This window comes from Hylaeus volcanicus, chromosome 2 (assembly GCF_026283585.1).
Source record: "Hylaeus volcanicus isolate JK05 chromosome 2, UHH_iyHylVolc1.0_haploid, whole genome shotgun sequence".
Taxonomy (NCBI): Eukaryota; Metazoa; Arthropoda; class Insecta; order Hymenoptera; family Colletidae; genus Hylaeus; species Hylaeus volcanicus.
In genome coordinates this window covers 886636-914460 of record NC_071977.1, presented here as the reverse complement: position 1 = coordinate 914460, position 27825 = coordinate 886636, and the positions used below count along the sequence as shown (strand labels likewise).

The 27825-nt window shown below is 36.9% G+C and overlaps 7 protein-coding genes across 11 annotated transcripts in view; 4 read left to right on the top strand and 3 right to left on the bottom strand.

Moving 5' to 3' along the window:
- The window catches only part of LOC128872214 (cadherin EGF LAG seven-pass G-type receptor 1-like), a 28547-nt gene extending 22861 nt beyond the window's left edge, over nucleotides 1–5686 (top strand). For 2 of the 3 annotated variants that reach the window (XM_054114666.1, XM_054114667.1), the window contains exons 5-9: nucleotides 1369–1628; nucleotides 2545–2646; nucleotides 2779–2965; nucleotides 4474–4560; nucleotides 5057–5686. In XM_054114666.1, coding sequence (XP_053970641.1) covers nucleotides 1369–1628; nucleotides 2545–2646; nucleotides 2779–2965; nucleotides 4474–4560; nucleotides 5057–5113 — 693 coding nt within the window. In that variant the 3' untranslated portion in view covers nucleotides 5114–5686. The remainder of the gene's footprint in view (nucleotides 1–1368; nucleotides 1629–2544; nucleotides 2647–2778; nucleotides 2966–4473; nucleotides 4561–5056) is intronic. The other variant, XM_054114668.1, reaches the window with a different exon arrangement.
- A 3114-nt stretch (nucleotides 5687–8800) lies between these two features.
- Nucleotides 8801–11907, bottom strand: LOC128884934 (HIRA-interacting protein 3-like). Its single transcript, XM_054138638.1, has 4 exons — nucleotides 11732–11907; nucleotides 10913–11020; nucleotides 9850–10444; nucleotides 8801–9397 (listed from the first exon to the last, which is right to left on the bottom strand). The coding sequence occupies exons 1-3, from the start codon at nucleotides 11786–11788 to the stop codon at nucleotides 9878–9880; spliced, it is 732 nt and encodes a 243-aa protein (XP_053994613.1). The 5' UTR covers nucleotides 11789–11907; the 3' UTR covers nucleotides 8801–9397; nucleotides 9850–9877.
- Nucleotides 11908–12363: 456 nt separating this feature from the next.
- On the bottom strand, nucleotides 12364–14438 carry LOC128884929 (cleavage stimulation factor subunit 1). The gene is made up of 4 exons (XM_054138633.1): nucleotides 14299–14438; nucleotides 13262–14162; nucleotides 13068–13161; nucleotides 12364–12961 (listed from the first exon to the last, which is right to left on the bottom strand). The coding sequence occupies exons 1-4, from the start codon at nucleotides 14367–14369 to the stop codon at nucleotides 12717–12719; spliced, it is 1311 nt and encodes a 436-aa protein (XP_053994608.1). The 5' UTR covers nucleotides 14370–14438; the 3' UTR covers nucleotides 12364–12716.
- Nucleotides 14439–14643: 205 nt separating this feature from the next.
- On the top strand, nucleotides 14644–15500 carry LOC128884935 (ribonuclease P protein subunit p20). Its single transcript, XM_054138639.1, has 3 exons — nucleotides 14644–14826; nucleotides 15116–15284; nucleotides 15360–15500. Exons 1-3 carry the CDS (start codon nucleotides 14647–14649, stop codon nucleotides 15476–15478), a joined length of 468 nt encoding a protein of 155 aa, XP_053994614.1. The 5' UTR covers nucleotides 14644–14646; the 3' UTR covers nucleotides 15479–15500.
- LOC128884923 (protein shuttle craft) lies at nucleotides 15075–27595 on the bottom strand. 2 transcript variants are annotated; one of them, XM_054138618.1, is made up of 10 exons: nucleotides 26277–27595; nucleotides 25518–26126; nucleotides 25263–25436; nucleotides 24809–25198; nucleotides 24434–24715; nucleotides 24059–24349; nucleotides 22989–23983; nucleotides 22807–22913; nucleotides 22622–22719; nucleotides 15075–15214 (listed from the first exon to the last, which is right to left on the bottom strand). In XM_054138618.1, the coding sequence occupies exons 1-10, from the start codon at nucleotides 26986–26988 to the stop codon at nucleotides 15168–15170; spliced, it is 3705 nt and encodes a 1234-aa protein (XP_053994593.1). In that variant the 5' UTR covers nucleotides 26989–27595; the 3' UTR covers nucleotides 15075–15167. The 2 variants fall into 2 exon arrangements, with proteins under 2 accessions (XP_053994593.1, XP_053994592.1); XM_054138617.1 differs by having other exon boundaries at nucleotides 25518–27595.
- Nucleotides 15556–16088, top strand: LOC128884936 (transmembrane protein 203). Its single transcript, XM_054138640.1, has one exon. The coding sequence runs from the start codon at nucleotides 15556–15558 to the stop codon at nucleotides 15967–15969; it is 414 nt and encodes a 137-aa protein (XP_053994615.1). The 3' UTR covers nucleotides 15970–16088.
- LOC128884926 (uncharacterized) lies at nucleotides 16338–22615 on the top strand. Of its 2 annotated transcripts, XM_054138622.1 has the most exons (9): nucleotides 16338–16948; nucleotides 17151–17364; nucleotides 17434–17644; nucleotides 17718–17982; nucleotides 18063–18215; nucleotides 18279–18857; nucleotides 18929–19341; nucleotides 19423–19630; nucleotides 19751–22615. In XM_054138622.1, exons 1-9 carry the CDS (start codon nucleotides 16915–16917, stop codon nucleotides 19978–19980), a joined length of 2307 nt encoding a protein of 768 aa, XP_053994597.1. In that variant the 5' UTR covers nucleotides 16338–16914; the 3' UTR covers nucleotides 19981–22615. The 2 variants fall into 2 exon arrangements, with proteins under 2 accessions (XP_053994597.1, XP_053994596.1); XM_054138621.1 differs by having other exon boundaries at nucleotides 18063–18857.
- Nucleotides 27596–27825: the final 230 nt, after the last annotated feature.

Here is a 27825-nt window from a genome sequence, read left to right as displayed (position 1 = left end):
GATTATGTCTCGAGGCGATACACCCCCGAACTTAAAGAAAATTAAAAACCTTGGGAACCGAAATTATTTCGCCGCCCTAGTCTTGGCGAATGCGACGGTCAAATTAGACGTACAGGAAGATGAAAACGGAATCGTTTTAAATTGTAATAATTTGCATGAGAAGGCCGATCGTTGGATCGACCGAGCGAAAGGCAACTATTTACGATTCGTATGATCGATGCTCTCCGCCTCTCGTTACCCTTAATTGCATCGAATTTCAAATCGATACCCTCGAAAGGAACGATTCTTTGACGGCTCTATCGTTTCTTTCGTTATTAAAAGTTTACCGCTCGTAAAATTTAGCAATGCATATCGCTCGCGTGGATAAAAGTCTCGGCTTTACCGCTCGAGTCGGTGAAAATTGATCGCGAGAAGATTGTCTCGATGAAAAATAGCAGTACCTTCGATGCATGTACCTAGATACTCGCCACTTTTACGAGTCCTCGAGAGAACCTTGACGATCCAATTTACATCTCGACATCCTCTTACCAACCGCATTCTACCATCTCACAGGGAAACGACGATCGTTCGGTTCTCGTTTCGTTGGCACAACAACAGATCTGATTGCGTTGTAAATACGCGGGGATAAACGTCGACCGAGTGGTACACAAGTATCGAAAATCGTCGCTGTTTCGCGATACGGTTAAAGGGAAAAATGACGTCGAAGATCGCGCAAGGTTAACGAGATAACGCTTCGCGAATTTTCGAGCCGTATAATGGAATCGAATCGTTGAAACTTTCAGACGAACACTTTTCACGGTCAAAATACGATTCTTTTGCTTTCGATTTCCCTTCTCGATATGCTCGTATATTTTCGCGTAATCTTCTACGGTAAAATGAAACGGCCTTGACTCGGTTGCCCCCCCCTCTCTCTCTCTCTCTCTCGATGGGAACATACCTTGGTCATGTTATCGGAACCGCATCGAATTCGCGGTATCGATTCGGATCCGATTCATTTCCTCGATACTCGCAGTCGATGTCAGCAACGAGGATAATCCCGGACTTAGCCTCGAGTCACGTACCGAAAGGTTCGAGCTTCCGCAGCTTTCCGCTATTCTGCTTCGCTCCCATTCGACCTTTCAAAAGGATCTACTCTTTCGAAGGACTCTCTTTCGGGATACGTCTTCTTCGATTCGCTTGTATCCGACGGGATATTTGCCGAGAACTGTCCTCTCGAAACGCCAGATCTTCTTCTTCTCCGCAATATTTTTCCAAAGGAAAGAAACTTTATCGGCGATCGTGGCGATTACCCGAGATTACTCGTTATTTTTTAAGGGTGCATAGAAAATGAAAAGAAAATGAAAATATCGTATATATGCATGCTCGCAGGACTCGGAACTGTGTATCTCTCTGGGACTGAGTCTCCAGTACCTTCGAATGACAGTGGTATGTTGGCTGGCTGCAATGTGTCATCACCTTTACGCTACGGTTGCCTCGATCCCGCGTCGCGACGATCCACCGACCTACCTCAAGTACAGCGTCTTCGCTTGGGGTGCGCCGTTCCTCAACCTCGGAGGCGCCACGATTCTACAGATACGCGAAGCGAAAGACATTTGGGACATCGCGGACCTTACGCCCTTCAATTGCTGGTAACGCATTTTTTTCTCCTTCTGTTTATTTTTCACTTTGCGCGAAATTAAATCGCATTTTTCGACGTAAAATGAAGCATCGGTAACGGCAACGGCGAACACGCGAAAAGAAATATCGGAGTCGAATTGGCCGCTCGAAGCCGAATCGAAATTGAACTCTAGTTTTTCGCTAAAATTTCGCGCAAGCCCGCGCCAATTTTCGATCCACGTTTAAGAGAAAACGAAGAGCGCAGACCTCTCGTATCCGTGATCCAATTTTCGTGTACGTTTAGAGCGGAGTCGAACGCACGACACTATCGTGCCTACGTAACATTAAATTAGGCCGCGAATATAACGATCGATCTGTTCTCTAAGAGAACTTGTCTTGTTTCCTCGAGAAAAAGAAGATTTCCTTATGGTATCCTTTTGAATTGGGTTCGTAGATGCGGCCGGAAAAGTCTTTTAAACAAGCGGATAACGTATGCTATATATACTAAGAGCATGGCTGCACGAACAAGGTAATATCGTTGAAAAATGGGATATTATCGAAAATATGGACGAGATTATCCTCCAGCCGGAAAGTCTCGTATATCCTTCCCGATGGCGGCCAATACTTTCAACCGAGCCGAATTCTCTTCTCTCTTTTTTCGCGTTCCACTTCCCTTGCCTCGTGGCTCCAGAAATTTAAAGACAAAAGTTAGCTTTCCTCCCGTCGCGTCGCTCCATCTTTCCTTATCCTTGATTATCCTTTCCTATCTTTGATTAGAATCTCCGAAACGTCGATACGATAACAACTACCCTCTAGTCTATCCGTCTATCCGTTCCACGGCCATCGAATTTTTATGGTAAATCGTGCCATCGTTGATAAACGCGATAAGAGTTCGGAAGCTCGAATGGTTTCGAATAGTATTACAATATCGTTGTTTGTTCGCCGTAGGTTTCTGGGTACGAAGGCAACAATTTACGCTTACGGTTTACCTGTCGCCCTGCTGCTTCTAATCGCCGGCTACTATCTAGTCAAAGCTGCGATCGTGTCCAGGTATGATATCGCATCGTTTGCGCGTCATTGATTTTATCGAGCGAAACGCACAACTACCGCAAAATTAAACGGGAGAAAATAAATGGTTCTCGACCGGTGCAACAAACTTTCTTTTCCGCCGAATCTGCTCAGGTACACGTGCAGCATGCAGCTGGAGATTAAGCAGCGCGAGAAAATGAAGAGAAGAAGATCCCTGCAATTGATACTATTTTTGAAAATCAGCATGATAGTAGGCGTAGTGGCTGGCTGCGGTGTCGCGTCCAGAATATGGAAAGTTCCTTTTCTCTGGGCCGTGTTCTGCACCGGTCATTCCCTGCAGGTGAGAAACAACCTTAAGAGAAATAGTTTTTCATGTTGTATCTTGCGTCAGTGTCAGGCTCGAACGCTACGCTTTGAAAGCTAACGACGAGTCAAATTTCATTTAGTTACGTACCGAAAAAGTCGATCGTATCCAAAGGAAAATCGGACTTGTTGTCGCACGCTGTTCCGCGAGCCGAACCTCGAACGTCGGAAATTAAGAATATCGAACGGATAACGAGTTTTCCGCTCCGCTGTTAGTTTCGAAGTCAATTTCAACTTTGAAAGAATACACGTACGTCTTTATTATTAATAGGTTAAATCTACATGAAATAACATACCGGAAACAACGTGTTTCGAGTTTCGTTTAAAGTTGGTACAACTCCGAGATAACACTTTTTCGCGAAACCTCGATTTGCCAAGCTATCCCTTCTTTACGTATGGCTTTCGTGCGGTAACTAGCTTTCAGAAAATATCATTCGAAAACGTAACTCGTCCGAAAGCTTCCTCTCCGGTCCGGCTACGCGATCCTAGGATGTGATACGTAGCTACGTACCAGCAACGAAACCCTATCGAATCTTTGAAAACTAAAGCGAGCGATAAACTGTTGGTGCTAAAACCGACTCGAAACTCGACTGCGAAAGTTTCCAGCGTGACATCGAAGTCGGGGCAAGTCGTAAACAGCTACCTCAGGAGCTTCGTCTGCGACGCAGAAGAGCTTCCAGCATCCTCGACGAAAAAAGATTTTCCCTCTCGCGAGACAGACCCGGACGCAGGACCTTTCTCCTTGTACTTGTTCCAATCGATTATTCGATCCCCTTCGCTCGATTATTCTTCTCCTACAGCATCGCGTCCCCATTCTTATTTCGTCTTTACGAGGAACAACTCGTCTGTTGTTCCCTCGAATCGAGTATCGTAAGCAGACAACGCGATCGGTAGGGTTCTCGAAGAGAGAAGACTCGAACACTCGCTGTTCGGAAACTGGTTGTCCGCGAAGATTGCATTAGAAGCGCGAATAGTCGGAAACGATAGTTTAAACGTCGGAGCAAGATGCTTGGAAATTGGGACGCGCAAGCCCGAGGGCAGACTCTTGGCAAGTACGAAATATCTGTACCATAACGGCAGCGAATTATTCATACGAAACGAAGCGGATGCTTTTGCTTGAAACTCATGGTTGAGAGAGCCAGTTCCCGGACCGAGAACGCCGATAACCCCAAAGGAGAACTCGTCAAGAGAAAGCTGTAAAATTTTCATAACGAACAGGATCCTGCGTCGGCGTGGTAACGACATTTTTACGCGACAAAGCGAGAAACGAGGAGAGACGTCGATCCAGACGCAACGCACGCGATAATCGTCACGCGAATCTGTTCCTCGAAACGATTTCGATGTTGCTTATTCCACGGACAATTTCGTGAAATTATTTAAAAGATTAACGAAACTAACACGCACAAGTTTCGTCTAAAACATTCGGTAATCGACGTAATCTCTTTGTTCTGTTATCCATTTTCTTTGCACGCCTCGTTGGAACAGGGACTGGCCGTAGCGTTGTCCGTCGCGTGCAACTGCAGGGTTTTAAAGGTCTACGCTAGGAAATCTTACAGGCAGCCGAAGCAGCAGGTAAATCTTCCACATCCTAATCTTCGAAGCTCGGACGCATGGAATCGAATCGTTATTCTCTAGCGAATACTCGCCGCTTATCCTCTTTCATCGAATCAAGAAAACTCGCGACAGGTTTCCCGCGTCTATCGCAACGTCTTCTCGGTTGCGATAGGAGCGACCTAGTCGACTGTTATCGTTTGATTCGGAAAGTGAGACGTCTACGAGACGTACCAGCTTCTCGAACATGCTTGTACGCTTTGTTGTCGCAACCCGAGAACTCCTAAAAGTACAACAGCCTGGAGCTACGCCGGAATAACTTCCCGTTTAATTTCCATACTTGAACGATATTATCGCATCGACGACGCACGATCCGTTATCCTGACAAAGCGGGTATCGTGTTCGCGATAGATTTCGCTCGAACGGCCGGAAACGAATCAACGAATGACGTTGCGGGTCGGTGTGGTAAGCGGAAAAACGCGTTAAATAGCTCAACTAGAAATGGTTGGTTTTACAGATCGCCCGGTCGAGTAGCAGTATGCAGTTGCTCGCGCCTGCACCGGATCCGGTCTAGATCGACGAGTTTCGGGCTTGGAAGGACAAACGATACACGGCTAAACGATACCGACGACTTACTTTCGATTAGCAGCTTTCCCAGTCGCGGTACGAATCACGAAACCACGAACAAAACAGAAAAGGAAAGCCGTTTCGCTGACCGAACGGAACAGTCAAAATGTTTGATTCCACGGACATTCGTTGCGTCAACATATCATCGCTAATATCGCAACCTTTGTATTTTGTATGCGTCACCGAACGCCACGATGAAACGATGCGAACGCCGCGACAGAGAAACGCTAATTACGCTTTTCGAGGGGATAAAGGCGATAGCCGTTATTAGGAAAACCACGAACATTATCGAGAGATGGAAATGGAACGGTGAATATCGATCTAGCGTGAAAGGAATCCCCTGCAACGAGCGTTGTATTCGCACGCGTTCCCGGCGGTTTTGCGGCTAGCATTCCCTTGCGATGCAATTAACACTCGGTAATGACCTATGCGATCGCATTAGTACGCGTAACCATCGGCGCTCCGTAAATGTAAGAGCATTGTAATTATAATACCAAGAAATAAATATTTTGAAATCCTATATAGCAGGAACTCCGCACCCTTCTTCCCGCCGTCGCGTCGGGCGATCGTGACGACGATATCAACGCAAAGGTCATCGACGAAAATCAAAACACGCGCGACTACGTACTTTTCCTTCCCTTTCTTTCGTCTTTCCTATGGATCAAATGTGAATTATTCAGAGCTACGAGAGTATTCGATCATTCCGAGCAAAGAGTAACAAAGGTGACTGTGATGTAAACTTTCGATCGATCGAAACTGTTGTCCGTGTCATCTCTTCCTGTGCCGCGAGCAACTTGACGTTTAATTATCGGGAACGACTGACTGCCCGTGCCCGTGTTTGTAAACGGTCCTCTTTTATTGCCCCGACTTACTACTAACCCCAAGAGAAACCCAGCAACGATGACGATTATGATTAAATTTCCATTCGAAACGTAAAGTACCGTCCGTCTTTCGACATTTTTTTTATATCCAAAACAACAATAAACGCGATCATTGGAAATAGTGATTATAGGTTCGCGGTCAGATCTTACAAACCCGAATACGAACAGATGAATGTTTAAACAATTTGTTGATGTAGTTAAAGATAGTTGAAAATCCTCAAAGTACATAGTGCAACGATGGAGAACAAAATAATTTCGGAAGCTTGGATCAGAACCTTTAATGTTTTGCATTAGTGGCGCCATCGGTGGTAAACCGCCCAAGTTTGTAGCGAGAGTGGTTCCCGCTGTTGATACTAGATGCCGTCACTAACATTTATGGTCGTCGCCATTTAGTGGTGAAATGATGGAACTAATTTTAGGAGTTTGATCAGCGCCTCTATCGGGAAAACGCCCAAGTTTGTCGCCGATTAAGTCCCTCTCGCCATTTGTTCGATGCCGATGGTGTCGCCATCTAGCGTTGCGAGAGAGAACTAACAGGCGACAAACTTGGGCGTTTTCCCGATAGAGGCGCTGACAAACTTCTAAAATTAGATCGATCTTTTCACTACTAGATGGCGAGGACCGTAAATGTTAGTGGCGACATCTGGCGCTAACAACGGGATCTATTTTATCTGCAAACTTGGACGCTTCGTCGCTAGATGACGCCACCTTAGGCTGAAAAATTAATCTCCTCACCTCTGCAAGATATTAATATACATGGTATACTAATGCAGAATTAAATAACTTGTTAAATAACTGTTTATAAAAATGATCAACTTGAGATATTAATAACAACTCTATTGAGAATTCTTTTTATTTCTTACCGCGATAACGTTTTTTCCGTTGCATCAATAACGCATATACTTTTCCTTCGCACCTCAAAGGGGACGAGAAACGACACGTTGCAATTCTAGTAAAAATGTTATAAAGAAATGCCATTATGAACTTTAGCAAACCAATGTGTACCGTATAAAAATCTATTGCCTTTTACATTTGTCGCTAATATTTTTCAAGTCGTTCAAAATATAATTTTTGTCGCACAAAATGTATTAACATTCGCTTTCCATTCCAGTTTTTCCCACAACCATTCCGTATTCTCTTAGCGATTATTTAACTAATAAGACGTAACCTACGTATTAAAAACCGCGTACATTTAAAACTTACCATTTTCGTAACGCCGAAGTAATGCCTATTAATTCATACTTATTTCAATTTCGCCAAGTTAATCAAACGATTCAGAATTTTACACATATATCCACGATAATTGCGATCTTTTATATTTTTTTAATTCCTAGATATCTGCGAGATCTACGTTAAAATTCTAGTTATCGAATACTCGTACATACTTAACGCAAAAATATATTTAAATGTTGTATATCGCATGGTAATGAGAAAATAAATTCAGTAGAGTCAACTGTTGCAAGCCATAACGACATACAAGATCGTCGAACGATACAAAGGAAACAAAACAAATACGTTGTTTAGATCGGACGAATCCCTATCGATGATTATATAGACTTTTTTAATAAAAAAAAAAAAAAAGAAAAAAAATTTCAATATTCGAACTTGTAATGAGAAGTAAAGCATTCGCCTTAATCTAAGAAAAACACTTTAGCCTGTTACAAGAATTAATTGAATACACTTGAAATTGTAAATATATCATAAAAATTCTAATATCGAACCTTATAGGCTTATTTTCTTCCATACATACTACTCTTCTATTTACTTATGTGTAGATAAAATATGTTTACCATTCATTTACCTAGAAAGGGGATAAATCTGTAATTAATAAAATGTCGTAAAACGTCATTTTTTGATTGAATAAGGGAAAACACGTTTGAGACTATACTTCAATATATATGTATATCTTATATAAGACAGTGCTCACGCTTGCACGCAACACGTTACGATCCTTCGTGCTACCGTTGGAGATAAGATCAATTGCCACACACGAAGCTTAACCTTAACTATGTACACGCGTATCGCATTTGATTTTAATCTCTCATCGAAGCGACGCTTCGTCTCGTCATATTACCGATAAGAAAAAGAAAATACATGGAATGGCAAATCCCATCTATCTTTCTAGGATACAATAATTGTCGGAAGTTTGTATGATTCGGCTAAAATCTCAAAGACATTCCAAGTAAATAAACAATTTATCGGGCGTACAATTCGACAAAGTAAATTTTAAATATTTTCAAAGAATGTTGAATCTCGGAGTTGCTTTTCGTTTATGTAGACTAAAAGTCATACTAGTGTAACCGAAACACATTGCTTCTCTCGATTGCACACGTCTGAACATTCGAGTTCTTCGACGATCAGATTTATCATTCCATTTCTGTTCCTCCTTAAGAAATGTAAATCTTTAATCATAGTGCATTGAATTATATAATCTATCTGTACACTTACAACCGTTCAAATACACAATAATATCAACATATTTAATATTGGACCATTACGAACAAAAGAGATGCTTAATAGATAGATTTTACAGATCACAGAACGTTAACGTGTCGCGAAATTCTATAGCGAAAAGTACATATACACACGTCTATCTTACAATAATTTTTTGTTCGAAAGATAGAAACGAAACACATTTCGTTAAAGTGTTAGTTACAACGTATCGAATAGAACTAAATAATTAAAAAATGATAATTCGGTGTATATTAGTAACATTATGCAAGGAAGGAAACAATAGATATTACGCTACGACGCGTTTTTCAGAAATTTTATTTCTGCATTCCATGAAAAAGAGAAATCGTTTCACCATAATTCTCATATATTCCATTTCATTCAGTCATTATTTATATAAGATAAGGTATTACAGTAATTTGCTATGTACGAATTAATTTCAGCTACTTCCATATCAGATCTGAATCAAAGACTGTTTTTATTAGACTCCGGCCTCAGCTCTGATTTGAAAACAACTTGTCTCTATATAAGTCCATATTAAATATATTTTACAATAATATTATCATTGTACATGAACAACGTATGCTCTACACCTCGCTTTGCTATCGTCAACTAACCAGTGCAACGAGTAATTTTACTTAATCAGAGTAAAACTGAATTAAATCAACTACTTTATGGTACGCTCGGCACCATCGAATTCACTCGATAAGTATGCATTTCCACCGATAACGAACGTGTACTATAAACGCATCTTCGTGCATCGTCTTCGAATTAAAAAGGGTAAGATAAAACTCGCGTGCGCTGATTAGCATAACGATTGGCAAGAAGGTGTCAATTTGTTAAAATAGACGAGGGGACTGGATTTGTAACCCCAATGTGTGCGCCGCCCCTGGTACCTGCTACAGTAAAACGAATATTTTATACAAAATTTTTACTTTCTAAAGAAACTATAACTACGTTTCATCAACAACGCTTTTCCCGATTAAATGTTCTTCAACGATGCAATGACATTATCGAACTTTATCAAAATTTACAAAAGATATTTTAAACGGTATGTATAGTTGTACATTGTTAGAAAAGAATGAGAATGCGTGTAATAAATCGTAAACTTTCGAAACTCTTTGACAACAACCAAATATTATATAGATCGTAAACGTAAAGACGTTTACGAACGAACCGTGCAAGTACATATGATATTAAACATACTCTTGTTGGATATTAACGAATTTATATTTAAAAGTAGAAAATATAAGTTTTCTCACTCCTTTCCATTTAAATCGTTCTACGAAGATCTAACTAAGTCCGATAAAGAATTAAAGAAACAATTGTAAACAAAAAAAATATTGCTTACATGAAGCTGGTAAACAGGCAAAAGAAGGTTATTCCTTGTTTTCTTCGGTAGTAGTGGTATTAGACGGGTTTTGAGACTCCGTTGAAGATGAGGGCGGTGCTTCTGCCGTTGTGTCTGTTGCATCTTGACTCGAATCCGAGCTATCCTTTATATCTTCCTCCTTTTTTTCTTCATTGGCACTAGTACTCTTAGTTTCGTCCGCAAAATCTTCCGATTCTTCTGATACTTTCTCCTCCTTGAAGTTAGATTCCAGTGTCTTTTCGACGGTTTCTTTACTTTCCGCTTTCGCGGTACTTTTATCGTCGCTGTCTGCGTTCTTTTCCGTTTCCTCCTTATTCTCGTCCACATCCATTTTCATAGATTCCTCCTCGGAATGCTTTTCACTCTTATTGTTTGCTGCTTCCTCATCCGTATTGTTCTCATTGTTTTTCTCTTGCCGTTTAGGACGCCCGCGTCCACGACCGGTACTCTTTGTCGATGTTTCTCTTTTCTCTTTTTTAGGTGGAGATGGCACAGGTGTGGACGAACTAAGGCCTCGTGCTGAACTACGCGTACGTCTCCTTCCTTCCATTTCTCCAACGGATGCATTTAAGTCCTGCGATTAAAAGTGACATCGAATTGTCAATAAAATAATTTACTTTGCATCGTTTAATTGAAAATTAATTGATAATAATCTTTTTTTGTTCCTTATATTGGTATAAAAGGATATTCGTAAGTTGAATTTAATTTATATACTAAATAATTCATATATTAATAAAAAAATGTCAGCCGATCTAGAATGTATAGATAGCTATGGATTCGTAATTGGCGGTCACAAGCGTATTGGTAGTAAATTCTCCCCTCCAAAGACTTAAGAGATTCCCCTTCGTTCCTACTCCCTTCCATCGTATCCCCACTCCTGATACCCTTCTGCTCACGTAGGCAGCTAGAGTCAACAGGGAGAATAAATGGAGGGAAACAACCTGGCAAAGGGCTAAGCCTCGAGATCTTGAACTTTAGAACGTTTTCGAATGTTCAATGAACCGAATATGCTTAATTAATCGAATTAAAAAACGAAACATACCTTTATAAGTTGTTCCCCTTCCTGAGCTGTCCTTTCGAGTGTGGAAAGTCTTTTCGTACCACCTCGTTTGTTTTTCGTTGGAGTTGGTTTCTCTTCCCCGGAATGGTCCTGAAAATATTTCATCGTTACATTTCATTCGACGTTTAGCACCAACGGAAAACTCATCGGAGTCACTTGATTGTAATTCGCGTAGAAGAAGCGTCATAGATAACGTGAAATTGAAACGTGATCGTTTAAAGGATTACGTCGCACTAGAAGAGAAAAAACGTCGAAACGCGACGATAATTACCCGCGCGATAAGATTATCAAGGACCGTTGAACTACCCGGGGTACGCGCTAAGTTTGTTTAAGTTTCCCGCCATTTTGGCAAGTCGATATGTATTTCTAGCGTCGTATTCTCGAAGGATGCTCCCATCAGGATCACTTTTTCGTAGAAAACGCGTGGCACGTTATCCAGGCATCGAAACCCGTTTTCTGACTTTTTAATACAGTCCTATCGCCACTGACTAGCGACTCTCCTCGTTACGGGAGTCACAAATAAAAAACATCCACCATCTTTGCTAATGAAGGACAAACGGCGCAGCTTTGAAAAATTACGGAGTCTGTAGCCACGCGAAATAAGGCAGCCTTTTTCTATGATCGTGCGAGTTCGTATCTCGCGTAATCACTCTCCGGGTAACGTTCCTTCGTCGTAACACGCGTTATCGTATCGAATTTTCGAGAGAACCGAGCGTCTCCGTGTATTCGAGGGGAGCACACGCCGCCTCAGCATGAAAACTCGGCTTGATGAAGATGTTTCTCGCGCTTCCGTCCGCTTACCTTCGACGCATCCTCGATGTTGTTATCGTTCTTGCTCTCCGCCTTTATCTCGGACATTTCCTTGCTATCGAATCACTCAAAAACACTGGAAAAACCGCGACTTCTCGACAAGAATTTGTGCTGAGCCCGGTCGCACTGTTTATACGATAAGCAAAGATGGCGGTTAGCGTGGGTCACGTGACATATCGTCAAACGTAAAGCGGGAGTTCAGAGCGCCGCCTCGCGATTAATCGTGTAATTCGACACGTAGCGACGCAACGCATAAGGGAATCGGAAACATTTTCAATTCTATCATTCGATTTTTCTTCGAGTTATATACCTCCTCGTACCTGACTCTCTCATCCCTACCTTATTGACGATCAGATTTCTTACTACGCTAAACTAACATTTCTCAGGCTTTGAGTTTCTTTTTGAAACAAAAAATGCGCTTAAAAAATAAAAACGAAACACAAAACACATTCGATCGCAAGTTCTTTTTAGACTTCACCAACACCATATCGAGAAATGATCTTTATGTGTCTCCACCTTAGCTTCCTTTTTATTCCTTACCTACCTTCCTACGGAAAAATTACGATCGACTATTCGTCAAAGGCATCGTTTCAAAGTATTAGTAACATTGACATTAACGTAGATTGGTATCAAAAGAAAACGACATTGTCGTTCTTTTTACTTCAATGTAAGGAGAAGCGGTTATGTACAATGATTTAGAACTAGATCGTATGCCAGTTTAACATAAACTATCAAAGTAAACTTTTGTCGCTTCGGGGCACGGTAGTTAACTATGCGACAATCGAAGAACGTTGTACGTTGTACGACAGTTTTTTGTACAGTTGTTCACACATCGTTATATATGTCTGTTCCTTTGAATTTTTTGTATAGAATATATGTTTGTCCGGTAATCTTATGTAAATCCACACGTAATATAAAATCATTGAATTATTAACTTTGAGACGAATATCTGTCCTCTAGAAATCGCAATGCCGATCTAATGAGTCGGCATTCTTCTAAACCAAAATCTTGCTCTGAAATCATCACTACACGTCAAGAACGCTGGAGCAGTCGGTGAATGAACTATCAGTCTTACGGGACCATTGTGTCCCAATGACAATAACTGTTTCCTAGATGCATTTCGAGAATTCCAAGCACATAACGATGTTGTAGCTTCATCGGGAAACATTACATAATCTTCTGTATGATTAAAAATAGCTTGCGCTTTGTGTTCTTGTTTCCCTATTGAAAGGTAGCAATTAATTACATTAAACGTAACGTATAATATAACGAATTTAATTTAGTAGGGAATTTGTATTCCTAGTATACTTTGAATTTGACTTTTTACCTGTAGTTCCAGCACCTGTATACGCTATTAAACATCTGCTAGTAGATAATTCCCATAATTTTATTAAAGAATCTTTTCCCGACGACAGTAAATACTGAAATTCACAATTATAAAGTTTACATAATTCTGATATTAAAAAATATGTTTGGATTTATTACGTAGCAAGTATAAAACATTTATTCATTATTACGAACCTTTCCATTTCTCGTGAACGTTACCGAACATACTTCGTATCCATCGTGCGCTTTTACGAAAGTGTTTATACAACGATTCGATACGCCATCCCATAATTTGATACTCCCGTCTTTCCCAGCTGATGCGTAAGTTTTTGCATCCGGAGAATATTTGATACTCGTTATTCCAGCGGTATGTTGATGGCTCGGTATACTACAGACGAAGCACTGCGCTGTATTAACGTCGTACAGTCTTACGACTGGATGATTAGTTCCGACGACTAAAAAATCACCGGTCGGATGAAACGATAAACATCGTATTTGATCCGCGTCTGTAATTGTCCTAAATGCCTTTTTCACGCTAGCCTTGCTAAAATCGAATAGCTTAATGGAAAAATCCCTGCTACCGGATACAAGGATAGGATCCCTTGGATGAAACTCCAAACACGTCACTTCTTCTAAATGATCGTACAACGTTCTTATAACCGGATGACCACCCGTTTGATCTCCAGGTGCCATTTCATCCGGAGCAGACTTTGCCAACATTCTATCGACATCCAAAATTTTAATCGACGCGTCCACCGATCCGGTCGCTATTAACTGACCATCCGCGGAAAATGCTCCCGCTCTACAATTTCCCTTGTGAGAAGTAACATAGGCAGTTTCGTATTGCGCCGGCTCTGGAGCTTGAGTTTGAGCTTCTGTCTCGAATTCTAAGTCTAAACCAGGCCCCAAAGTGTTATCAAACGTCGAAGGAAACGTAGATAAGTTACCCGTATCCTTTTTAGAACGATCAGGTTCATGGACTAATCCGATCAACATTAAGTGAAGCAAACGATCAGACGGAGGACACGGAGGTTCTGCCTGAATTATATTCGATAGTTGCACTGCCAATGTCTGATGTCCATCATAAAATAATTGGCTGAAATATTCATTATATGTCATTGATATGCTTTAATTTGCATCTAAACAAAATTGTATGTAAATAATCGTTTCCATTATACCTGATGACTAGAGAAGATTAATTAACATGCTTGTAAAGAAACGGAAATAAGTACCTGATCATAAGCCTATAAAGCAATTCTCTGCTTTTAATAATATTCTTCGGGTCCACTTCGGGTTCCTTCATTGCGTTCGAAATCTTTATTTTTCAACGGGGCTAAGTAATCTTGCCTGTTTCCGGTAGAATGCACTAAATCGTCGTTAAAACGCCCATCAATCGATGCTTTTCATTTTCGAGGTTATGCTTCGTTGTTGTTAACCGATTCAATAATTAGGTTTACGATTTAACGTTTACCGTTAAACTCAATTGGTCTATCTATTTGTTTAGAGACAGATCTCCGCCAATAGAAACAGCTTTTTATACGTAAAAAATCAACAGAAAATCGTATATAGAAATTGTCAGAATGGCCGATGTACACGAGTGCTCCGAGTCTAATCAAAATTTTTCGAATGAGAAGAACGTACCTAAGGCGAAACGTAACAAGTTAGTGCTCTCCGATTATACTATAAGAAGGAGGCAACCCTTCAATTTACCGGGAAAACGGAACAAAGACATATTTGTAACTAATAAAACCAATTTTAAGGTAATATTTGTCACGTGATATAACCTTGTCTTTTGTCATTGTCAATAGTATCGAATAGTAAAACTTAGTTTTATCGTATGATTTGTTCAATGATTTTACACTATGAGCTTATAGAAATCTGTAAGCTTACAAATAGTTTAATTTAAGATTAATTTATCTAATTATATTTGTATTTATGACTTTGTGTTATACATAAAACTTGGTAGAATAGCAATTGGATAGAAAAGGTATATTTGCATGTTGTTTATTTTTTTCATTTACATTAATCTTTCCTTTTTCTTTCCATTAGGCACAATTAAAGAAATGTGAAAAACTTCTTAGCAGTGGTAACTCCGAAGTGATTATACATGGTCTTGGTGCTGCTGTATATAGAGCTTGCAATTTAGCTCTGCAATTAAAAGAAATTCATTATGGTGGAATGGAATTAGATATCAAGACTTCTACTACATCTATCATTGGTACATGATAATAATTTTTAAATATGGATGTTACATTGAAGCATGCACGATAATATTATTACATGTTTATTACAGATGACTTTGAACCTCTTCATGATAGCATGGAGTATGAAACAATTAATAGAAGTAATTCAGCTGTACACATCCGTGTATTTCGAAAATTTTCAATAGGTGGTCTCAAATATCAAGATTAAAATATGAAAATTAAGATATGAAGCATAAAAAGTGATAGTAATTCGATAACTGTATCAAATTCATCATTTCTCCTAAAATGATATTTTCTTTAAACGAGCTAGTACACTGGCTAGGTTTAACAATCTTTGAGATATGTATAAATTTAGTTTCATTGACAATGTTTACATTGTTACTAGCACTGAAGTTAGACGATAATTATTTCGTAGGAAACGCGGGATGGTGGATAGTATTTTCACCACTTTTTGTCGCGGATGGTTTGAACACTTATTTTTGTGCAATTATTTTCATAAGGATGCACATGGAAGGAATGATCAAAGTCGCCATTCTAAGAGCGTTGTGGAGTCTTATATCGTTACTTTTAATATTTGTTTTCAAATATCTCCTATGTAAGAAGCTAACAGGACAAAGCACTTTGGAATATTCAGAAGTGTTGAGTCCTATATTCATTCTTTTACAATTAATCGCGGTTAGAGCATGTCAACTTCATTGATTAGTTATTAAGAGCTGTATAATTACAATGTGTAATGAAACATATGATTTAAAAATAAATTACATGTACAAACAATAGAATGTAAATATCGCGTTTCAATAAAGAATGGTTTATTTATACTATCGTTTTCCAATTTGTGTTAAATCCTTAAAGATTTACAAAAATTAAGATCTATTTATTTTGATATACATATTTAGTTGTAACATTGGGGTAGCTTGCGTTTTATTGAAATCAGAAAAGTTCGTTTATTGGTGCGCGACGAGTATCACAGAAAATGACGGAAAGGTAATTGATTTGAATCTAAATATAGAGTTGGTTTGTACCATTGCTGATCATTCATTACAAAGAAATCACATATCACTATTACCTTTTATATGATATGATTTTCGAATGACACTGGTACAGAGTTCTTGTATGCAGTCAAAGAAATATTTGTCTTGTATACAAAAGAAGAAAAAGAAAAAAAAATTCCGGGTTAAAAAAAGAAATATGTTTTAAAAATATAGAGTTAAAAATTTTAAATGGTAAGGTGGTACGCGTACGAGTATATAACAAGGTAATAATAAACAGTGAAACAAGATTAATTTGATATATTTTTAGTAATGCTCTATTTAAATTCTAAAGATAAACAATCGACAAGCGTAAAGCTTAGGATGGTCTGAACTCTCCCTCCAAACCACTTTGTGTAAAATCAATATTTCTAACAAGAGGGTGAGAGAAAGAGACGAGACCAAGGGTATCCGCGAATTGGAGAAGGGATGCGATGCGAGTCCGCTTCGGCAACACTATAGGCAAAGCCTGTTGCTGATGCCACATTTCAAAGTACGTTCTTGCGATAACGATAACTTTCTCGCTCGCGATTGATGAAAATTCGATTTTCTATCTTCATAGTTTGTCAATCAGGATAAGAATTAGTGATGTGCTGTGGACATCAATCCAGAGATTATGGATAGGCTGACTAATTGGACAGTTTTTCATGGTCAGTTTTTCATTATGCTATCAGTACTTTGTTCAATAATTTATATAATATTATTCTATTGCCATTTGAAAATATACATAATTTAAAATAAATAAGTGTCAATTTTTTCATTTAATTTTCCTTTTCTCAAGCAACACAAAATTTAAGCACATTTCACTTTTCGAAAGCTAATGTTGTTTAATTATTTTTACTTTATCGATAGGCATGAATGTAACACCATCAACATCGATACCAGGAGAAAACTGTGTCTCAAATTCATCGACGTCCTCAGTTTTAGACAAGTTATTAGTCGTTGCTCCATCATTGATTTCAGTAAATCAAGAATTGAAATGGATTTTTCTTTTACATACATATGGTTTTGCGTGCCTCTTCTGTGTACTTGCATTTTACACATTTTTATCTATTCTACATTTAAGGTATATATAGAAAATACACCATGCACGATGAGTATGATAAATGTATGAAAACTTGATGTTCTTTTTCAGGTCTCTTATATCAAACCGGCCTTTTATGTCGACAATTAATATGTTCTTATGTATACTTGGAGTGTCAAGAGCAACTTGCCTCTGTATAGATCCATATAATCTTAAAGACATCATGCCCAAAGTGATCGGATCTATAGTATGGGATATTGGATTTCCCTGTATAACATCTGCCTTTAGTCTTATACAATTGGCTTTTCTTCATTTAACTCAGGTAATTTTAATGATATAAACCTCGTGGACATTACGCAGAAATTATTTAATTTATAATTTAATAATTTTTTTAGCTCAAGTTTGGACCAGAAAAAATACAAAAGGAATCTTGTCTAAGTTTAATTATAACAGGCCACTTTTTTTTCATTATCGCCAGTGATATCGCTCTTACTTCTCACAATTGTTATATGGTAAAGTACGTGGTCCAAACAGTATTCCTCGTCTGGAGTATTCTTTTATATTCAACATTCCTACATGCAGGATATAAAATAATTCATTTATTACAAACTGTGCCAAGTAGTATGTTAATGAGAGACAATTCTAACACGCATCAGAAAGGTTCGTATTTTCATTCCAACTTTTATAAATAATTATTTCCATCGATATCGTTAAATAAATCATTTAATATTGTTGTTTAGGTATCATGCAACTAGCTATGTTAGCACCTTACAACAACTTAGCATCGTCGGTTACCGCTGCCTTGGTACCTACGTTGCTTAGTTCAAAAATTAAAGATACACAAGAAACGGAACCTCCAACTTTTACAATTGATTCCGAACAAAATTCTAAAGGTAAGAAAATTGAAGAGGCCAAAGGCGAAAGTCAGAATTCTAAAATTGCTATTAATATCGTAGATCGACTTACGAAAACATTCAGAAACGAAGAACAGTCTCAGAAAGAATCCAAGTCCCCTTGTAAAAATCCAGTGTCTCAAACTGAGTGTACAGCTCCTGTATCAACGGTACCGGAAGTATACGTTAGACCTCCTACACCTACTCCGTCGGCCGCTAATCTACCTATAATAACGGTATCAAGTCCAAGTCGCAGAAGTTCCATAGGGAGCAGACGGAGTAGCGATGCATCTAGATGTTCTCGTAGAAACTCAGAGTGCAGCGTCAGATTCACTAACGAAGAGAATGGTTCTACGCCAGACTGCCGGCGTAACTCTGATTTTAGTCCAAAACACTCGCCTGATATCATTAGACAGCGATCTCCGGATAGAATGTCCAGAAGACATTCTGAAAATGTCACTCCTGTAGGAAGCATTAAGGACTTGAGACGATGCTCCGATTTTTCTCACGAGAAAAATAGAAGTTCTCAATTTGCTGCTAAGCTGAAGAGGAACAGCGACTTCGGAAACAGAACACCTAGACGAATGTTACCTACAAATCAACATCACAGGCTATCTAGAGTTGTGGATTTAAGCCCTGCAGGTAGACGAATGTAGTATAAATAAAACATTGCCCGATTTCCAGAGCTTACTTCTCTTTAATTACCCTTTCAGGCTCAAGACGTAATTCAGACATTAGCGGTCTTATTCCTAGATCCGAATTACGTAGAAGCTCAGACGTTTCTTTTCGGCGTAATTCTGAACTCTGTCAGATTAAGCCGTTAGATCTAAGTCGACGTAGTAGCGATATAAGTATTAGAACTTTGAGTAGAAGTCCTACTCATGGTCGCAGTATAGTTTCTGAAAAAATTGAGATACGAGAGAAATCCGAATCTGATTCGGATCAGCCTGACTGCAGTGAAAAGGCAGCACTAATGACGGAAACGAATAAAGATAAAGATGACGATGGAAAAATACGAAAGAAAAATTTATCGTGGAAAAACGAAAAAGAGAAGGAAGACACCGAAGATATAACTGTCGAGACCAATTTGCTTCCCGAAAATACTGCATCCGATGGAAAAATCACGGTACTTTTAGTTAATTCGTTACTCTATTCATTTCTTTTTATACATTAATTTATATATTTAAACATTTTTTTTTTTTTTTAGAGCAGCGACTTCACACTCCATTCAATATTGAATCACATTGCATACGTAAATAGAACTAAATCTGACACACCTCTACATATATTAGAAGCAAACACTGCAGCGGTTAGAAGATCACAAATCCGCCACGTATTGAATGTCACGTATGCAACTGCAATTTTAGGAATCATTTTATGTATCACAGATGTTGCTCGTATTTTTGGACCATATGGTAATTCAATGTAGAATACAATATAGAATAAACGATAATAATGGCGGGGACAATTACTTAGATGAATATTTTTAATGTAAAAACATTTGTATAGGACAACTTTTGTTTTCATTTTTTTAGGACTTCTAGCTGAGAGTGTAAAGTATGGTACACAACCAGCCATCGTACAGTACCCGATACCATGGCCCTGGTTTGTTTATCAAACTCTGTGCAGAGGTATAGAACTGATAATGGGTTGGGCAATGGCAAACATTACTAAACAACCATCAGCGAGTCCACGACACCAATATCTAGGTGGTTACCCTAATTATAATGTACATGTGAAACGAGGTAATAATCCTTACATATAAAAGCAATATATTTTTAAGTCAAATATCAATGAAAAGCTAAAGCAAATATTTTTAAATATTTATATCTTGCGTTTATATTTAAAAACTCGCGAGAGTATATTAGTAGTATTCTTTTACGATTATTCATATTTTTGTACATCTCAAAGTGGAATAATGAAATCTCATTTACCCGACGATATTTTAAAGAAAAAGCAAGAAGCACAAACGGTTTTTCTTTCTGCCGAGAAATCGAATGTCCCGCGAAACGTAACAATATTTTTTCCTTTATATTTACAATCGTTCAAAAATGATAAAAGAATCATAATATAGTAATTTTATTGATAAAATGAAAATAACAAATTTAATAAAATGTTATTTAAAAGAATATAGCAATAGATGAGTACGTTGTTCCAAAGAAGAGAACGTGTGTTCCAAATAGCATCTTATATATGTATAAAAACTATATACATATAAAAAATTTTTAAAAACGCTTTACACTAAAGATGTTCTTCTTCTGAAGATATTTTCATTAAAAACTATTTTCTTCTTCAAATTAGAAAACTACTTTTTCAAAGAGTATTATTTCAGTCATTTTTCGAGGTTCAAAGATAAAATTTATTTCGTATTGTAATAGTATGAAACTTTAAAGAAAAGAAAAGAAAAACTACTATTTCCTAATAAAAAAAAAAAAAAAATTCTCTGAAATCTGTACATAAGAGGAACATTATAGTAGTAAATAAATCACTTTTAAGAAGTTTTTACTTTACATCTACTGCACCAATTGATAATTAGTAGTAATAATACCAGTTCAAGATTGAAGTGCCCTACTATTAAATGTTTAACTGAAATTCTTTATAACTGATGTATAATCAACTTATCAGCAAATGCAAATTGTAACAGTGTTGTGATTCTACATGTGATACACAATTTATTTGTCTAGAGTAGGAGATCCTTTTACGCTTATGTAAGTGTTGAACAATATATTACCTTACGAGACAAGAGACTGGTAAACGTGAATTATTTATTATTGCAAAAAGCTATACTATTCTATTCTTTCTTCTGCAGACTTTTGTAGATTTTTCTAATACATTTTTATTGATCCCTTATTGAAATAGATCCTTAAGCCATTTGTGCCCAGCACTTCCAAAAAGAAAAAAAAAGACAGTTTTAACTACTTCCTACAATTATTCATAAAAAGTAAGAGTTGCAACATTATTTTACAATGTATTTTGATATTATGTACTTTTATTAAATAGAATATGTCAAAAACACATACAATGTATCAAGGTCATTATTATTAATGAATCCTAAGAAAATATTGCAAGATAGTGAAACATGTAAACAATCATGGTTCATAAGCCAACTATCATCAAACCTATAATTTTACATTATTTAACTTCACGGTTTTTGTGATTCTCAAAGTGAACTGTTTCATATTCTCTTATATTATTAAAGTAAACTTAAATGTGAATTTTCCAATCCTTTATATTTATATAATTATAAGTGACTTTTATATTGAATTTAATTAGTATTGTGACAAAAGACTAATTATACTTACACAAGCATGAAAGGTCTCACTGACTATCTGTTTAGAGACTATCGTAGATCTTAGTATATAACGATATGTCATCAGTGTTTAATGTGCCAAATATTTATGTTAACTACATTAAATGTTTATAAAGATCGATCCGTGTGGATTCGTCTTACGAACGTATCGATATAAATGAATATTTATATACAAATTCAATGTACAATAACAAATGATATCGTTTGAGTTAATACTGTCCGAGATGATGGTGCATAATAAATCACTATTTTTATTGACAAAGATTAAATTGTTATAAGAAATACCTGTACTATTCTCGCAAAGTTCAATAAAACTATTATGTGATAATAGAATCCGAAACAACTTACAAAAATATACTATCTTATAAGTTACTTCGAAAAAAGGTCATGTATTATACCAAAAACATATGATTACATACCTAAATATAAAAGTATGTCACAATTAAAGTATAAATAATATAAAAATGAAATTTTAAATTATAATATAATGAAATAAAATTTATATATACTTAGTTCTGTTAGATAGCATTTTTAACCAATATCTTTTGTTAATAGCCTAAGTAAAAGTAATAGTAGTTTCTACGAAGTTTTTTTTTTTTCATTTCATTGTGAACAATACTTATTTTCAAAAAATAATTTTGATAGAAGCAACAGTATACCATATAGTAGCAGTAGGAAATGGATGGATGTCAAAACAAAGGTGTTTAAGCAATAAAGAGTCATGATTACGATATTGTGCATTATCGTTAATAACCTCATTTTTACAGTCGAACTATAATTGAGAAATGTTAATTAAATAAAAAAGTATTTGTTTGCATTAAATAAATAAATTATACCATCAGGTTAAGATGAACAAATTCTGAAGATTACCATTTTTCGTGTTTGTTATTTTCTAATTTCACAATTTTAATACATTGGTATTTCAAGAATGATTTAAACTTGCATACAGTATTGCACAAGCGTTCATATTTTACAATTAAGACTTATTAAAACGTTTAATCAATTACTTGTACTTAGCGACACGATCTCTTCAATTATGATATTAACGGTACCATTCACATTACACTGTACATGATATACAAATAATAATCCTAACCTTGATAATCGAAGTAATCTATTTCCGGTTCTGGTATCTTTGTTTTCGACTGTGTTCCTGCTTTTTGGTTCTTTTTTGTAGGCAGTGATAAAATTGTTCTAAAAAATTAACAATTTTTAAACATATAGTAGTATAAAAGGCCTGCTTTTTCGTGAAAAGTGTCGTCGAATTATTTAGATACGTACTTTACGGGTCCATCAGATTTCGAAGTATTCAGCATTGGACCTGGAACTTTTCTCTGACCATTTTCTCGTTGAACAATTTCTAATAAACTATAGCTGGGCAACCAGCACTGTAATGAAATTATTTAAATATAATGTACATAAAAAAAAAAATATGATTTGTCGTTATTAAAAATAAATATTACCTTATCTTTTACAGCGGTAGCCACAACATTTCTTTTAGGCTCCTGATCGTACGCTTGACTTTCGCAACCAAAATGTTCACAGGACTCGTGAACAAAATGACGTTTATCTTTATTCATACTATCGAAGGAATAGCTACGTGATTTTTGCTTCGAAATCTTTGCTAACTGAACTAATTCCGTTAACTTTTCGTGAACCATTTGACAAAAATGTGGATCCTTCTTCGCCCACTGTTTCATGAAGTCGCTATATCTAGGCATTAACTTTCCGCTCAAATCCGGATTGACAATTTGCAAACCCAATGCTAATCTTCTATTCCGTTCTATTATTTTACATTCGTCATTACATTCGAGAGTTTTCAATTGATTCTGTTTCTTTGCTCCTTGACCAAAAACTTCTTCCAAGTTAACGGAATGGCCCAGTTGCATATCAGCCATTTTACTAGCTAAGATACTGCTTGCTATCCTTTGGTATTCTTTAGAATTTTCTGCGCAAACACGAGACATAGTTCTATGTCCACACTGACATGTTACCTTCACCATTTCTTTGCAAGGTGTCTCCGGACATTTACCCTCGTGACAAGGGGCAGCACAAATATGTCCACACATTTCTCTTGGAGTAGTGCACGGTTGAGAACACTGTTGTCCTGGTTTTTCGCACGGTCCAGGATGACAAAGTGTAATGCATTTATGCCGACCACACGAAATAGGTTTGTTACATGGCAAACCACATGAGATTTCATTAACGTAACACGCCACAGCTTTTCGTAGTTCGTGTTTGCCGTGACACCATCTCTGCGTAAGTACAGTGCAAGGAGGACACGTTGGTTCGCTGTGACAATTGTGCAATACTTCATGTCCACAAGAATGTTGACGCGAACAAGGTTTGTCGCAAGCAGGTCGCCTCGTACCACAGGGAACCGGAGGATATATCACAGCAGCACCGCATTCACAGTATAATTCATCAAAACTACTACGCCAACAAGGTTGACATCGTCCTATATTAATGTAATGAATTATATATAACATCCTATATAACGCTGAATTCTATACTTGATAAAATAATACAATACCTTTATGACAACTTTGTTCGCATTTATGTCTACCGCAACTTAAAGTTTTAGAGCACACCAAGGGACAAATGTGTTCTACTTCTATGCAGCATAGTTGATTACATTTATGCTTGCCGCAAGATCTTCTTTTTGTGCATCTTTTTTCGCATCGAGCATCATCAGCTTTCGATATTAAATCTTTACAAGCTAACTCTCTGTCCATATTTCCGCAACGGCATTTCACATCGGTAGTCAAATCGCAAACAGGACAATCTCCTTGATGACATTTTGCTTTACACGTGTGAGGATTATCTGCAACAAATGTTTAATTTCTTTTTTATTTTCAGTTTATTTCATAACAAAATATATATTGCATCTTGGCTTCAAAGTACTCACTAGGCTGACCACATTTTAGATTTTTCGAACAAATTTTATCGCAAACTGGAATTGGATCTAAACACGATTGTCTTTTTTCTGTTAACGGCGTTTGTCCACAACAACAAGTTGTAATCTTTTCTGGGGTTAAAGAACAAGATTCGCAAGCATCTGCGTGACATAACTTTGTACACGTATGATTACCGCACTCTAATAATTTACCGCAAACAGTTTCGCAAGAGTACACGAGAGACACATTCTTCTGGCATGTTATTTCCCTCTTATTTTTACCGCAGTGACATTCTGAAATCAAATTTATAAAGAGTCGTATGATCCTCATCGCAATTGCGTTAGAGTTAAATACAAATTTATCGCTATACTGTAATATAATCATACTTTGTTCGATCATCTTATCACAGTTTACGCATTCTCCGTGATGACACTTTCTTTCGCATTTGTGCCTACTGCAATTTAAATCTTTCCCACATATAGAATCGCACAACAATAACTTATGCGTGCTGCACTGTACCGTTTGCGATGTTTTACCACAGCCACAGCATCTTGTTACCATCGCTATGCACTGTGGACAAGAGCCTGGGTGACAGAGAAGAGTGCACTTATGAGGACAACTATTTTTCGATAATATTCTACCGCAAACTTCGCCGCAAGAATGCGCGGCATCTCTACGATTCCATTCGGGTATTTTCGTCTTGCCGCAAAAGCAAATATATTCTTCGGGTATCGTTAGGCTTACATTTTGACACGCTGGACACCTCCAGCCATTTTCTAAAAAGATGCAGACAATTGTTTGATTATAATATATATATAAAATATTAATAGTTCTATTTACCTGCTTGGGATGATTTTGCCCATTTTTTAATACATTTCAAATGTAAAACATGATAGCAGTTAGAACAAGACCAAATATAATCATTTTGTTTCATATATTCACAACACACTAAGCATTCCAGTTGTCCCTTATTTAGTTGATCCGTCAATCTCTCTCTTTGACTCGCGTCGTCATCTAAATAGTAAAATAATAAAATTATATTATCATTATTGTAGAGAAATAATATAATTAACCTAATTCGAATTATATGCATACCAACTGGAGACTTTTTATTCTGTCCTCGTCTTTGCATACCATTCTTTTCATTAATTTCCCTTTTAGTTCGCCAATTTTCATTTCCCTTTTCTTTATTTTCAAATGTATAACTCTTACTCCTATCTTTCTCTCTGAACACTTCTGCTTTTTCTCCTTTGGGGTATTCCTTAAATCCAGTATATCCTTGATAATTATATCCTTTTTCTTTGATTTCCTTTATTCCATTTCTAGTTTCCTCATTGGAAGATTGTCTAAACTCGTATTCATCTTCCTTTACTCCAGATTTATCTTCTTTGTTACAGTTTTCCCAGATCATGTTATGCCCCAGATAATTATGTCTCTTATCTTTGTAAGTATGCTCCTCTCTATTGTGTTTAATATTGTATGGATATTTCCTAGTATTCCTATGGTGACTTTGGGATTGTATTGGACCAGAATTATAATAGGTAGATTCCTTAGCTCTATTATTAGTCTGTTTTGTTCCATTTGGTTGAGCATTGTCACCTTTGGTAACAACATTTCCTTTATTAATGTCCTCGTGAAATAGTTTTTTATTTCTATGTAAATTTATATCCATACTTGAAGAAGGTTCTTCCTCATCTAAATTTTCTGGAAAAGCTTCTTTATTATTGCTAATACCATTTATCGTACTTCTACCTGGCAAATTTGCCCCAATGTCTTTTACACCTATTTGCGATTTGTCCGAATAATGTTTATTGGTAAAATATTTATTACCTTGAAATTTATGAGAAATCCTACCTTGTTGTTGATAAGAATTTTTATATGCATTCCTTTTGTAAAACTGATCTTGTCCTTCTTTGGGTCTATAATTTCCATTTCTTTTATTATCATACTTTCTTTCATACTTATTTATATCACCAACGGAATGTTTATCTGATGTTCTAAGAGCAAGTTTTGTATCCTTGATATAAGAATTTGCATCAATAATAGAACAAGGAACGTTCCCATCATCTGGTTTAAAGTGATTCGGTATAAACTCTTCTGCTGTAGCATGTAAATTTGACTGGTGTGTTAGATTAGACGTAGTTTCTTTAATTCCTTTTGCAAAATTCCTTTTACTTTTAGTTGTTTTGAAATTATAATTATTGCTCCAACAATCGGAAGGTACGAAACATTGTTCAGGCTTAACAACCGTTGACAAATATTCGAAATTATTCGAAATTTGAGAATTATTTATGGCGTTTGTTGAATGTTCTTGATAATTATTAGTTGTAGATGACAGATTTGGCACAAAATTTGTATTCGGACGATAGAAAGTATTTGAACAATTTTGCTCAAACACAGAATCGTTTTGTATATAGAATTCACGATTAGTTTGTAAATAATCGTTACTTAAATTGTCAGAAAGAAACGTCCAGTTTCCTGTTGCAGGACCGGCAGCGTTTTGATCAGAGTACAAGTAGTAATTTTGATCATCAGGTCCAGAGTAAGAACCATCCCATGTGGCCATAATTTCATCAACTTACCACGTAACTTTAGAGTGTTATTTTCCACGTATACGTCGCGAACAAAAACACACTTCTATTATGTAGTAACTCTTTACCCGTCTAATACACCAAAAATATGGTTAACTTGCTTCTCTTCGATTTATTCGTTATTTTAACTAACAGTCGTCTTTTGTAGCATATGCTTCCAAAAATCGTTCTGTAACTAAAGTGTACGAGGAACTGAAAATGTAAACTGCACAGGAGATAACGCAAGAATGAAACTAGTGTTGGTAGTGTTGCACAATGAATGAAAAATTGCACCAAGAATTTTTCAGTCGTAACTTTTAATTGATGTCCACTGATAAAAAAATATCAACGATAACACGAACCAATTCACACTTGTTACGAATCTAGGATGTAACAAGATGTAAATAACGTAAATATGTAGATAAGAAGTCCACGAGGTCGTCACACCACACGAGACTTTCGCAGGTTTTCGTAAAGTGATTTCGAAGTTCGAACTCAAGTGTCTTGAGTAATGAAAATTTCATCGAAATTAAAAACTCAAACAATTGTTTGAAACTTCAGTAAAAGTAACACTTAAAATCAAGTAAAAAATATTATTCATTTTCCAATACACAACGTGCAACGGACAGAGTAATATATTAAACATTAATCGTATTCACGAAGAGATTGGTAGAGATATCTTTGATATCTTGATGGATACCGATGGATACCAAACGTAAGGTGGTGGTGTGCAAGGAAAAATGATTAATCTTTTATACATCGAATATAGATGGCACTTACAGACACTCACTTTTAGTGATCGTCTAGGTACTTAGGCATAGAAAAAGAAAGGA